Source organism: Dicentrarchus labrax, unplaced genomic scaffold, assembly GCF_905237075.1.
Source record: "Dicentrarchus labrax unplaced genomic scaffold, dlabrax2021, whole genome shotgun sequence".
Taxonomy (NCBI): Eukaryota; Metazoa; Chordata; class Actinopteri; family Moronidae; genus Dicentrarchus; species Dicentrarchus labrax.
In genome coordinates this window covers 12,421,796-12,435,851 of record NW_026136707.1, presented here as the reverse complement: position 1 = coordinate 12,435,851, position 14,056 = coordinate 12,421,796, and the positions used below count along the sequence as shown (strand labels likewise).

The following is a 14,056-nucleotide window of genomic DNA, read 5'->3' as shown; positions in this document are numbered from 1 at the left end:
TTAAGTGGGGCCAGGAAGAGATTTAGCCCCCTCAGCAGGAGCAGACACACACATACACACATACAGGCGTGCACACACTCCCTACTGTAAACAAACATCGGAAAGTATCTGTTTTATTGTGTGGTTGACTGCCAACAGAGCTTCAGGTGTTTGTTATCTGCCTGAAATATGATCGATGTTTAAGGATAATGCTTCCATGTTTGCTCCTCTATGGCTCTATCAATTAATTTAGGCTACAGAAGAGCTTAAACTAACAGCTTGATCTTGAGGTATAAATGTAAACTAAATTGTAACTATTAAAAAATTTAAATGGTGTCTGTGGATATGGTAGTTCACTAATATTTCTTTTATGTTTTATGTGGTGACTGGAAGTGATTTTGAGATTCCCAGTTTCACCTTTTTAGTAGGAGCTATTTAAACATGGCTTATTATAGCGGATAATATGGTATTATGCATGAACTCCTTAAATGTAACTATGTCCAGTTGTTGGGTGTGCTGGCAGCTAAATGAATGGTAAGGAAACTGTCTAGACTCGGCTTAATGTCACAGTATTTAACACTTGATAAGTAAGCTGAGTGTATGTTGCTGCAGGTTGAATTATGACCTTCTGTCTGTTTGTGTTGTAGGCCTCAGCAACGTCTAGCCCAGGACCTGCGTCTCTGGGCTCGCAGGTTCATGCTGCAGCTGTCAATGGAGATAGGAGCGCCCTCCTCAAACTCATCACAGGCAAGTAGCACTCAGGTTTATTCACTACATCTTTGCTGAATTTGAAACCACCACCAGGTGTTCAGTTCACATTAATATGTAGTAATGTGCTGCTTTATTGATTCGTTTAAGGCACTTTTTGTTTGCATTTGCCACATCTGTTGAGAGGTCAGCATGCAGCAGTTTATAGGAGTTTTGGGTTTTGTACAGCAAGCAGAGCCGATATCCATCTGCCTAAGGATGGTCCACCCTTCTACAAAACAGCTGACATCATCTGGATATTTAAATTTGAATATGCAGAAAATTGAGTCTTGCTCAAGCATAGAAAACAAAGATCTGGCATTAAATATATGAAGGGCATCTAATGATTAATGCAACTTCTCTTACTGTTCGTAAGGAGGCAACGTGGCCTTCTAGGTTACCAGTGTTACAGTATTTACTTATGACTTCCAGCTGCTCTGACTTATTTAGAAAAGTGGAAGTGGAATTCCTATTAAACTGAAGCAGTAAAAGGAGTTGCCTTTTAAAAACAGTTTATAACATATTCCATCATAAGCCACATAATTGTACTTTCTTTTTATATGTTGAACTGAAAATTCAACGCATTGACCCAAATCTTCTCTATTACCCTCTGGCTTAAACCTTCAACTGTGCTTCTCTTACATGTGTTGGTATAATATAGCAGATCCCTCGCTGCGGGACCGTGAGGACCAGTTTGGCCGGACCCCTTTGATGTACTGTGTGCTGGCTGACCGCCTGGACTGTGCAGAGATTTTGTTGAAGGCAGGAGCCTCGGTCAACAAGACTGACCACAGCCAGCGCACCGCTCTGCACCTCGCCGCGCAGAAGGTATGGACATCCACGAATACATAGACATAGAAAACTGGAGCACACAGTTTTTGACTGTTACACATGTGTCAGCTCGTTTTGTGGCACTAAGTTGACAAAGTTATTTCACAACAATTGATAAGTGGATGGATTTCTAAAGGTGGAATGAATATGATGATCTCACAAAGAAGAGAGAAAGTTTGACAGTACATAAGCTCCAGTGGGAAGCCAGTGCCCCCTAGTGGCTGTAGTTATGGCCTTAGGGCCTGTGGTGGGAGGGAGGGAGGGTGGGGGGCATCAACTGATTTATAATCCTGCCACACAGACATTATAGCTATTAGTTTCGCTTACACAGACTCTTTTAAATAAAGAATTATTCTGCATGGAGTAAGCGAAACCTATGAAAGCAGAGGAGCATAATGTTCCTTTTACTTCACAAAGTTCTTTTTTCAGTATACACTGAGGGACAGTCAGAGGAGGCAATGGTAATGAGAACACCTCTAGACAGGGTGGTGTGTCCTCTCTAGAGGGTTTAGCAGGGGAACGGTTGGCTGTGGTACTAATTATATCTCTTTACATCTCAGTTTAATGTTTATTTAAGGATCCCCATTAAAAGTCTTCCAGGGGTCCTAAACATCATAATATATCTCTCTATTTGTTGGTGCCCATCTTTAATGGGAGTGTACTGATACAGGATCATCATATCATTGAAAAAAGAGGGAGGTAATAGGTTATTGAGGTCTGTCTCATAAATGGGGAGTGTGTGTGTGTGTGTGTGTGTGTGTGTGTGTGTGTGTGTGTGTGTGTGTGTGTGTGTGTGTGTGTGTGTGTGTGTGTGTGTGTGTGTGTGTGTTGGGGGATGCAAGTGATGGGAAGCCCTGTCTCTTTGACATCTGATCAATAAATGGCTGAGACAGGGAAAGAGGCCAGGGATTACCGATCTAATTGGACTGAGAATAGGGAAGACGGGAACACACACACACACACACACTCACAGTCTAGATGCATGCTCACACACAAGATAGATCTGTCAGTCTGTGGCTTTGTGGTCACAGGATGGCAAATATACAAAAGACACGTGTACACGGTCATGCCTGCCGAACGCCGTTGCAAAATACTTTGCCCAGCGGCCCGGTAGTGAGAGGCTGAGACCAATCTTTAGGATGATGATGATGATGATGATGATGATGATGATGTGGAAGGGACGACAGAGCGGCTGCTCTGTCAGGCCACAGAAACGCTGTTTACTGTTTAACACCTCATCACGGACGCTTAACCGAGAGGCAGGAGGAGCGAACGAAGATGGATGACCTGCGGATTGAACCAGACACAGCTAAAAGCTTGGGGAGTCAGTGTGTGTGGGAGTGTGTGTGTCATTGCAGCTGGTTCATGACTAATATTGAGGAGAATTGGTGATTTCTGAGTTAATTTTTACTGCGGCTGTGTGTGTGTCGCAGGGGAATCTACGTTTCCTGAAGCTGCTGCTGTCCCGGCGTGCTAACTGGCTGCAAAAAGATTTAGAGGAGATGACCCCGCTCCACCTGGCCACCCGACACCCCTCCCCAAAAGCCCTCGCCCTGCTCCTCAAACACATTGGACCTGGAGAGGTTGACACACAAGACAAGAACAAGGTACTGCAGTACAGTTACACACAAATAAGTTCTTGGAAGATTGTTTGTCTTCTCAACTGTCCATAGTTTGTCCTCAGTCACAAACCAGTCCGTCTGGGCGTCAGACCAATAACCTGCAAAGAGATAACAGACTGACTGAGGATAGTTCCTTAGAAGCAGCAGGAATTTGAGGTCATACACACATAAATTCTGAGAGGCCCACTCACACAGCAGTGAACGATTAAACAATCTGTGGCTTTGTCCTGTGTTCTGCTGATAAGCCCACAAACACACAGTCTTCTCTGTCTGTTGGAGCTGATGTGTATCTGACATCAGTAGTTACTTTTGTAATAATCCAATATGCATCATCATGTCAGATGACAGTGGTTTCAGCAAATCTCTGAATAGCTCAGTAGCCGTCATGGAGGCAGTATCTGGGTTAATATCTAAGCTCATTGCTGGATCTTCAATATGAGCTTTGTGCAGCATGTTGCCCCCTTATTTCCTGCCCATATCAAAGTGGAGTAATTTTTAAAATGTAAATTGAAACTTCAAACCTGGTGTTACAACGGCTCCCTCTGTTTTTAACTCCATTCATCATCTTTGTCTATTTATTTTCATCTCTCTCTCTCTCTCTCTCTCTCTCTCTCTCTCTCTCTCTCTCTCTCTCTCTCTCTCTCTCTCTCTCTCTCTCTTTTATCTCTGTACAGCAAACCGCTCTCCATTGGTCAGCGTTTTATAACCGGCCAGAACACGTTCGCCTTCTGATCAAGCACGATTCCAACATTGGCATCCCAGACAGTGAGGGCAAGATCCCTCTGCACTGGGCAGCGCACAGTCAGGAGCCCAGTGCTACACAAACTGTCCGCTGTATACTGGTACACATTATTGTGCACGCACACACACTCTCAAGTGAATTTGTCATCATCGTCGTCACCCATCCTCATCCATCAAGCTGCATGTCTTTTTCTTTTCTGCGGTTGTCTTGTGTATGTGTGTGTGTGTGCACATGTGAAGGAGGCAGCTCCCACCGAGTCCCTGTTGAACTGGCAGGACTACGAAGGGCGGACTCCCCTGCACTTTGCGGTTGCCGACGGTAACGAGGCAGTGGTGGAGGTGCTGACGTCTTACGAGGGCTGTAATGTGACAGCTTATGATAACCTCTTCAGAACGCCGCTGCACTGGGCAGCTCTGCTCGGTGGGTGAACACACATCCTGTTTGTGACCTGCTGCTGCCTGAATGACAACTACACACTGAAAAGAGGGATTTCAGGGAATGTGGAAATTATGACCATATTTCCCCCCAAACAAAATTCTAATTTGATTTTTTTACACTGGTTAGCTGAATCAAATCCAAAATGCAATAGTTATTATCCGCATGATAAGATGTGATTTATTTATTTTTAGCAAAGCTGGCGGCATGGCTCTAGGGATGGCAGTGTTGGTCTGACTGTTGGTTCACCACCAGTCCAGGCGGAAATATCTCAACAACTATCAGATGAACTGCCATGAAATGTTGTACAGACATTCATGGTACCCACAGTATGCATTATACTGACTTTGATAATGGTAGTCCTATGTGACATTCGCATCAGCTGTACTTTGTGTCTAGTGCTAATTTATAAATGTTAGCATGCTAACATGCTGAACTAACACTATACCCACTTAATATTAGGACATTAAAAATGTCTTTGGGAGCATGCTCAAAGCACACACTATGCGCCCAAGTGCAGTTTCACAGATCCGCTATCCCGGCTGTAGACTTTTAGTCTTGTTTCTTTGGCTTTAAGGTTCTTACAACCTGTTTGTATAACACCAAACAAAGACAAACATAGTGGTTAGTGATTGTGTAAGTAGTGACAGTTGACTTATGTTAACTTTATGTGGAGTCTTTTGCTTTTCAGTTAACAATTTTGTAAACAGTAAAAAATATATGGTGCCTTTGTAGTACAGTATAGCTGAGCAACTGTACCACTTCTTTACTGTGTATATCCCTGTCCTTATCTGTCACCCTCACATCCCAGTAAAGTAAACATGTGTTTTTCAGGCCATGCCCGAATCGTCCACCTGTTGTTAGAAAGAAACACATCGGGCACTATTCCCTCAGACAGCCAAGGAGCAACACCGCTGCACTATGGTGCTCAGAGCAACAATGCTGTGAGTCATATACATTTAACATAAAGGTGGAAAACCTGCTGAGTCAGCATCATGCACCTTTATCCAAAAAAAAATATTGATAATAATTAAATAAAGCCTTCTCATCCTGTATGTATATGTATATTTTCTGAGAATGGAAGCTTGATTGTTTAGTGTGTGGGATCCTTATTTAATTTTATAAAAATATTAAAATATCTTCTTTCTGTATAATCATTCTGTCTGTCTGTCTGTCTGTCTGTCTGTCTGTCTGTGTGTGTGTGTGTGTGTGTGTGTGTGTGTGTGTGTGTGTAGGAGACAGTGGGTGTGTTCCTGTCCCACCCATCTGTGAAGGATGAACCCGATCTGGAGGGGAGGACGGCCTTCATGTGGGCCGCTGGGAAGGGCAGCGATGATGTCATCCGCACCATGCTGGCCCTCACCCCTCACATTGACATCAACATGGCCGACAAGTACGGAGGCACCGGTGAGAACTTGAGCAACAAGAGGGGAAACCGAGGCTCCTCTAAACTGCTTTGACCCACAACTCCATCCATGGGCATGGTGACACAAATTCCCTGGTCAATGATACTGTAAACACACACACACAAACACACACTTTTATCCTTGTTTGTTTTTTCAAAGTGCGGCCTGCTGCTTGTTTTAGGCTAGGGATGATGATGTCACAGGGGATTCCCCCCAAGGTGCTAGAGAGACTGTGAGACTAAGTGAGAGAGGAAGGTGATACTGTCAGCAAAATTAGTGTGAGCTCACTGAATAGACTCCCACCACTGCCAGCACTGTTCTCTGACATACACACACGCAGACATACATGACTTACTGCCACGCTCTGACCCCTGGCGCTCTTTGGATGTATAATCTCCATGGCAATGGCCCCTTTGCTCAGCCAGTCATTGTTTATGCATGCATAAAATGCAACGGTTGAGTCATGCTAATGAGACGGTGTGAAGGGCAGTGGAGCTGACTGGTGCCCAGATCACTTTCCTACACTTGACTCGAGTCTGTACTGTCTGGGGACTGGAGAGAGGGGAAGGAGGGGTAGCTATGAGGAAGCTTAAGAGTATTGCTCCTCATTAAATGTCTGTTTAACCCTCCATTGACCAGACTTTAGCCACAGCCCAGAGAGGAGCTGCAGTCAAGGGGATGAATGAACAAAAAAGAGGCAGACAAGGAAGGATCAGTGAGGGTGTTTATTGCCCAGTTAGAGCTGCGATCTTATCTCAGGTTTTTCTTTCTTTCTTTTATGTGTGTGTATGTGTGGATGTTCACACAGCACTCCATGCGGCCTCCCTGTCGGGCCATGTGAGCACAGTGAAGCTGCTGTTGGAGAGGGGAGCGATGGTCGACTCTCTGGATGTGATGAAACACGCGCCGCTGTTCCGCGCTTGCGAGATGGGACACAGAGACGTCATTCTCACACTCATCAAAGGTGGGTGCAACTGTTACACGTGTGCACACATTGCAATAACTACCCATTCTGTGTGTCAGGTACACGCCTCAACTGAAATGTAAATGTAATGAATAAAGGTTCTGCACGTGTGGACCTGGTAGACGTGGACGGTCACACTGCTCTGCACTGGGCAGCTCTGGGAGGGAATGCTGAGGTCTGCCAGATACTGATGGAGAACGGAATTAGTCCCAATGTACAGGTATGAATGCACATAATCAAATAATCATTTAATAATAATAATCGTTTAATTATCATTATTCATATTTACATAGACAATAAAGGGAAGTTTCATTTTCAGAGTCCACCCCTATGTTTCTCTGGGATGTGCAGCTCTAACTACATGTGTATATATATATATATATGTGTGTTTTTAAATAGACACTCATATTTGCTGTGATATGCAGCTGTAGCATCATGTTAGCTTTCTCTACAAAGTGGACGGCTTTCTATCCACTAAAAAAGGATTGTATGTTTGTCCTGTGTGTATTTAATATGGGAATTAAATCTTCCTCTGCACTGCTTTATGAGCAAGCCAGTGTCATCCTGAGCGACTCTGTTAATTGTTAAATATGTGGCGTCTTCTGAGCAGGACCAGGCAGGACGGACTCCTCTGCAGTGTGCTGCTTACGGCGGCTACATCACCTGCATGGCTGTTCTCATGGAGAACAATGCTGATCCAAACATACAGGACAAGGAGGTAAAAAATTTGCTTGTACGCCCAATCGACAAATCTTGTTATCTGAGCTTACTACAGTTTGAATGATTGCTCTTTGTTATGGACGCACAGGGGCGGACTGCTCTCCACTGGTCATGTAACAATGGCTACCTGGACGCTGTGAAACTGCTACTGGGCTACAATGCCTTCCCTAATCACATGGAGCACACCGAGGAGAGGTGAGGACAGAGCCGGTCAAGAAGGAGGAGGAGAAAGGGGTGAGGAGACAGCGTTCTAGAAGTGGGGAAAACAGATTTATGAATAACACTGGTGTTTTGCAGGTACACCCCTCTGGACTACGCTCTGCTGGGGGGGCACAGCGAGGTGACTCAGTTCATGCTGGAGCACGGTGCTCTGTCCATAGCAGCCATCCAGGACATCGCTGCTGCCTCCATACAGGCTGTCTACAAGGGCTACACCGTCCGCAAGGCCTTCAGGGAGAGGAAGCAGCTCCTCATGAGGCATGAGCAGCTGCGCAAGGATGCAGCCAAGTGAGAGATGAGCACACACACATGCATACTGACATATTTGTGTGCGCCACGCTGAAGCCTTAGTCATTGGTTCTATCGCTTCATGATGCTTGTAAGACTCTCATAAACATCCCTTTCTTTGGGATTTTACATTTGCGTCCAGTGTGTTCATCACTCACTCCTGTTTCTGTCTTCATTATCTGTCTCTGTCTTCTTCTTCTCACCCATATAGGAACAGTCACACTCTCTCCATATCTATCTTTCTCTCTGTCATCCCTGCACACACATACGTCTTCCCCCTGTCTCTCTCCTCTGGCTTGCTCTCCTTTTGTCATTTGCTCACCAGTCTCACCTTTATTTGCCTTACAAGGGGAGAATTTGTTTTAAGAGGGCACATTGGCTTCAACTTATCTTGTAACTTCAAGCGGGTGGTTTTATTGAATAGATGTTTTTCTTAGTACCCTCAAAATATTCTACCACATCTTGCCTTTGTATCCTAGTTGGTTGTGACCAAATGCATAAAACATGTTACTAGTTGTTGCTACTAGTCCACAACTAAAAAGCTGTTTTTGCACAGAAAGGGTATCTGGTGTTGTCTTGGTTTTGCCTTTGTGAACTGGTCAGTTTTTATGTGCATTAACCCCTATGCACATCATTTTAAAGAATGTCCATACATTTAAAATAAACTCAATACATTTGTTTTTCCACCTTGACCTTGGCTGTTCATGTGGTGAATTTCAGACAAAACACAATTCAATTTGGCTGCTTTTCTTTGTGTTCAGGAAACGAGAGGAAGAACAGCGGAGGAGAGAAGCTGTGCAGCAAGTCTGTGTGGCCACTGCAGAGAAACGGAGGGTCCCTTTGGGGAGAACAGAGCAGGAAAAAACCTCTTTAGTCAACATTATAGAGGACTTATCCATGAATGACTCAATGGTGGAGACAAAGAAATCCAAAGCTGAACGCACTAAGAGCAAAGAGGAGAGGCTGAAAGGTACAGATATGCATAAATTCTTACAGTTTGAACTGATGTATAGGGAATTATAATGTGTTAGTATTAGAGGCTAATACTAGTTGTGATATTGATTAAACAAAATAACATTAAATGAAATAACATTTTAACAACAAATAACTCCAAGATAAATATATTTATTGAAAAACAAAACTGCATTCTAGAAGTAAAACCACATAAAGCAGAAACCTCTTGTAAATCTCATGTTTTCTTTATTTTCTTCCTTTATTTCTTTAACCAGCCCACAAGAGCAGATCCTCCAGAAGAAGTAAAGCAACCGAACCACATGAGGTTGCTGATGGTTTGAGCCGCCACTCTCATGTGACCAGTGACACTGTGCCTGGTGCCTCCCAGACCACCAGGCTGAAGGAACTTCTCTCTCCTGCCAGCTGCAGTCAGCCACCCAGCTTCAAACCCAGACCCCCCTCCATGCCTAAAGTCAGGGAACGACCTTCATCAAACACATGCACTTCTTCCATAAGCGTCTCTGCGACGGACCAATGGGACACTATTACAAGAGAACGCATCCCTGTAAAAAAGGGGGACGCTCACATGACTGTGCAGACTGCCCCCAGCAAGACTGATGCCCACACCTCTCCACAAAAGCACAGAAACCACAAAGAGCAGACTTCAGAAAAGGCCACCACCAAAGACCAAACTCACACTCCCTCATTAAGAAGCAGTTCATCTTTAGACCACAAAAGCCCTTCGAGAAAGACTCAGTCTGCCGCACATGCACCTATCTCAACATGCACACACAAGGAACACTACAAAGAGCAGCGCCAGACGATGAACGAGGCTGCACGCATCATCCAGCGAGCTTGGCGGAGGTGAGTTTACGTGTGCACTTGTGTTTGTACCTGGAGGGGGGTTCGGTAGCTGAAGCTTATCTGGCTCTTGGAGATTGGAAGTGCCATGTGGTGCCCACATGTGCCCTCTCACACATACATGCCCAACCCGTTCTCATCCTCCTGTAACCCCCCCCCCCACATTCGGTCTGGATGCCATCAACACTTGAGCAGTGGGGGGGAGTGCGTGGGAGATGGGTGAGACAAGGAGGCAGGGGACAGACGGGCTATAATCTAGAGCTTTCATACTGGTTTAACAAGAGGCTAAAAGTTCAGCCATGCTGCTCTAATAGCTACCAGCAGCCTCTCTTTGCTTTTCTCCCTCTTACACACTCTGTGTTTCTCTTAGAGGCTGCCAGTCCACCACAGGAGGCCCTCTGTTTCCATTCAGCGTCACAATTATATTCTGTATGTGCTGCCTATTTACTGCCTTGAATAAACTCTGTTTACTTTGTTTATGCTCAGTGAGTATTAGTGTGAGGACTTGCCAGCTTTTAGACCTTTGAACACTGTCTGACATTTTTTTTTTTATGGAATGGCGTGCACGTGTATGCGCTTGCATGGATGTGTGTCTGCAGGTTCCACGCACGCGGATGGAGAGAGGTGAAGGCCCGCAAAGAGGTGGAGTCAAGTGATTCAAACCATGGCCATAACAGGAAGAAGATGGAAGTCCGAGCTCAACCCATTAAACCGTCGACGAGTAAGAGCTCAGTGCTGCAAAGTATCTATGGTGAGATCACTGCATTGCAATGGGGGTGGGGGTGTATTAATATGTATATGCATGATATCAACAAATGTAGTTGGAATGAAACAAACAACACAAAAACATAAATAGCTTAACAATAACAAAATTATACTTACACACACAGAGAAAGAGAAAGGAAAAAATAAGATATTATCTGGAGGAACCCACACCCTTTTCCCAGTAGAGATCCCGTCCCCAAACCAGCCCTACCGTTGGACTAATAATATAATATAATATACAAATACAATGAATAATATTGTATATAATGTATAATATAATATTACAAAGACAGGATTTTGATCTCATATATGACTGAATTTGACTGCAGTCCAAGATGTAACGTGGGTAATATGTATATTTTCCCAGAACAGACAAACCAAACACTGGCTGTAGATAGGTCCTTTCATGAGTTTTGCAGCCACCGTAGTTTCTCCTACACACCTCACAGCCCTATCTCATTCCCAGGTCAGCTACAGACGTGAGCACGGTTTTGTTAGTTATAATCTGCAGCATCACCACTAGATGCATTAAATCCTACACACTCCTTTTTAAAGGACAAGTCTGGTGATATTTTATATTTTCATTATGGACAACAACTCTTACGGACAAAAATGAATTGATCCTTTCTAACAAGTAGGCGCTATTAAAAACACTTCAGTGAGCGACACTGTTGTACTGGGTGACATTATCATGATCAACGTCATTACGATGAACACGGGCGCTGTAGTTTATTTTAAACCAATCCCACATACACCACCCTGCTGACATACATTACATCCTCGCTAGTGATAACAGAAATTTAGAATATCAGTGTTATCCTTAAATCAACTTTCAAGCATACTGTATGTCAGTCAGTGTTACAAAGCCTGTATTGGTTAGGGTGTGGGCAGGTGTGCAGCGTTGCCTTAAGTTGCAACCTATACAGAGCAGTGCAACAGCAGCAGTTTCCTGCCCCACATGTTCTAGTGTTGATTTACCCTTTAAGGTGGGAGCCTACCCTCTCAAGTGAAGCTCTTAAATTACATAGCTCTTAAAATACATGAAAGCCCCCTCATTGGAAACAGATTGAGATTTTGTGAGATTAAAGGAAGAAGCTGGAAATCAGGATGGTTGTCATACCAGTGCAGAACACGCTGTAAGTGACTAACTCCGTGAACAGGAACCCATGTAAATGTCTGGGTGATGCTTCAGTCCACACACTAGGACAGTATCAGCCTGGTTGGCTGTGTGGAACCTCTAGTAGGGTTTCACCACACAGACAGGCCTGACCTTCATCACACATCACCAGGTGATGATGGGAGAACAGGCAGAAACCTTGCTGCGCCAAAACATACAAGCACGCACGCAGGCCATCTCCGCTCACAGACAGATACAACCCCCCCCCCACACACACACCCAAAACCCCTCACTCCAACACAGCCCAACCTTCTGACGTGGTTTTCCCCTCCCCCTTATCACCTCAGCTCCCTCTCTCTCTCTACCTCTTTCTCTCCTCGCTCTCTGACAGTCCTGGCACTGTGAAAAGTTCAGAGCTGTCAGGGGAATGTCAGACGACTGCGTAGAGCAATCTGCTAAACACACACACACACATACACAGTGCCACACACACATTCACGAGACTCATTCTTGCAATCCTTTTTTTTTTTTTAAGAAGTTGACAGAAATTTGACACACAACTCTGGACTGGGTCACGCTGCTCTGTTAATCATCATTAAATATTTTTTTAATTGTCTGTTAATTATTTAATCTCAAATGTATCTCTGTAATATGTATTCATCTATCTGTAGTAACATACAGAGATAGAGTGCATCACAGATAACAAACCTATGTGTCAAAGAATAGCTGTGGGCAAGTTTGATTTTATTTGTTGATATAAAATAACAAAAAAAGTTTAATTGTCTATATCCACTGTGCTCCGCCAACACTAGACTAGACGCATACGGTCATAACCTGGCCCATAGACCATGACCAAAACAAAAAAAGAACGTTGGAGTGGCAATGCAGAGCTGTTCCAGGCTATCTTCATAACATAAAACAAGATACCAAGAAACCCTTTTTTAAGTTCTTTGATGCGATCGACTTTAGACTTGTAAGTTGATTCCTCGTTGTCCTGCAGCATAATGAAATAAGATTTTACAAACCAAACTTTATGCAAAACAGCATTAAATATGTAAAATGACCTGTTTTGGAATACCTGGGAGTGTGTTAAATAAGTGATTGGATTTCCTTAATAATTTAGTTGTTTTTTATGGCCATTAAGGAATAAAAAAAAGCAATAATTAGGCCCCAGTGAGGATTGAACTCACGACCCCTGGTTTACAAGACCAGTGCTCTAACCACTGAGCTATAGAGCCCTTGTTAAGGCCATCACTATGAGATCATAATATAAAAGATACACTTTGAACAATCATGGGTGTGGTGCCAGACTAGATCAACCAGTTACAGGAGTGTCCTGAGCTTTGTTATGCGGCACCAGCTGATTGAAACTGTCCACATGATGTAAATGCAAATCTCAATAAAGATATCATCCAAACATTTTTCTTTAACTTCCTTTAGGCAACTCTATGGCCAGACGAGGGCGTTCACTTCGGGGCTCTCAGTCTCAGCTGCTCCTGGACATGCCATTACGCACCCAGAGCCAGTGTAAGTGCACGTACGTACTTAAACACGCAGTTTTAATAAAGTAAGAGTCTCTAAAAAAGGCAATTTCTTGTGCTTATTTTGCAGTAAGCGGTATAGACTGTGTGCACCTGACTGATGCCGTGAATCAAGCCAAGCAGTACTCTTACCACCTGAGACCACATAGTGCTGGACAGGGGACCAGAGGCCGGGGAAAACATTGAAGAGAGAAACACACACACACACACACACCCACCTCATGTTCTTTGATGTTTTCTCAGCTGGCTGGCCGCCTTACCTCTATAGAATTACTACACACATTGTTCGCTCAATGTGCCAAGCTTTCTAAAATTAAGCCATATGACATCAGAGCCATGACCTCACGGGGTGGGGTTAAGTCTACAGAAATGGTGTGTGTAAAAGATAACCTTTCATCCATTGTGGAAGGAACACATACACACGCCATCTCCCTCACTCTCCATCGCTCTCGCACACACACTGAGATAACCTTTCCTCCTGTTGTGGAGAATGAAGCAGTCTATCAACAGCCGGTCATACAGATAGCCCACCTGCAGCCACGGACACACACACACACACACACACACACACACACACACACACACACACACACACACACACACACACACACACACACACACACACACACACACACACACACACACACACACACACACACACACACACACACACACACACACACACACACACACCCTCTAAGTGCTTTCCCTTTCAAGAGAAATATGCATTTCTTAACTATGCAGTTTTCATTCCTATAAATATGCATTTGCGCAAAAATAATCCATATTGTATAATTTTAGATACCTCAATGTCTGTTTCTATTATAATATGTAAAATAAAATGAAATAAAAATTGACACTAAAG

At 44.0% G+C, this 14,056-nt stretch overlaps 1 protein-coding gene and 1 non-coding gene across 3 annotated transcripts in view; one reads left to right on the top strand and one right to left on the bottom strand.

Moving 5' to 3' along the window:
• Positions 1 to 14,055, top strand: part of invs (inversin) — a 20,735-nt gene extending 6,680 nt beyond the window's left edge. Inside the window, exons 3-19 of one of the 2 annotated variants that reach the window (XM_051406512.1) lie at positions 627 to 726; positions 1,391 to 1,554; positions 2,991 to 3,164; positions 3,854 to 4,021; positions 4,161 to 4,341; positions 5,191 to 5,300; positions 5,592 to 5,763; positions 6,571 to 6,726; positions 6,825 to 6,946; positions 7,337 to 7,444; positions 7,535 to 7,641; positions 7,744 to 7,953; positions 8,715 to 8,923; positions 9,183 to 9,771; positions 10,368 to 10,519; positions 13,091 to 13,177; positions 13,262 to 14,055. In XM_051406512.1, the coding sequence (XP_051262472.1) occupies positions 627 to 726; positions 1,391 to 1,554; positions 2,991 to 3,164; positions 3,854 to 4,021; positions 4,161 to 4,341; positions 5,191 to 5,300; positions 5,592 to 5,763; positions 6,571 to 6,726; positions 6,825 to 6,946; positions 7,337 to 7,444; positions 7,535 to 7,641; positions 7,744 to 7,953; positions 8,715 to 8,923; positions 9,183 to 9,771; positions 10,368 to 10,519; positions 13,091 to 13,177; positions 13,262 to 13,377 (2,925 nt within the window). In that variant the 3' untranslated portion in view covers positions 13,378 to 14,055. Of the gene's footprint in view, positions 1 to 626; positions 727 to 1,387; positions 1,555 to 2,990; positions 3,165 to 3,853; positions 4,022 to 4,160; positions 4,342 to 5,190; positions 5,301 to 5,591; positions 5,764 to 6,570; positions 6,727 to 6,824; positions 6,947 to 7,336; positions 7,445 to 7,534; positions 7,642 to 7,743; positions 7,954 to 8,714; positions 8,924 to 9,182; positions 9,772 to 10,367; positions 10,520 to 13,090; positions 13,178 to 13,261 lie in introns of both variants that reach the window. The other variant, XM_051406511.1, reaches the window with a different exon arrangement.
• On the bottom strand, positions 12,816 to 12,888 carry trnat-ugu (transfer RNA threonine (anticodon UGU)). Its single transcript has one exon. It is a non-coding gene; the product is annotated as a tRNA-Thr (tRNA).
• Position 14,056: the final 1 nt, after the last annotated feature.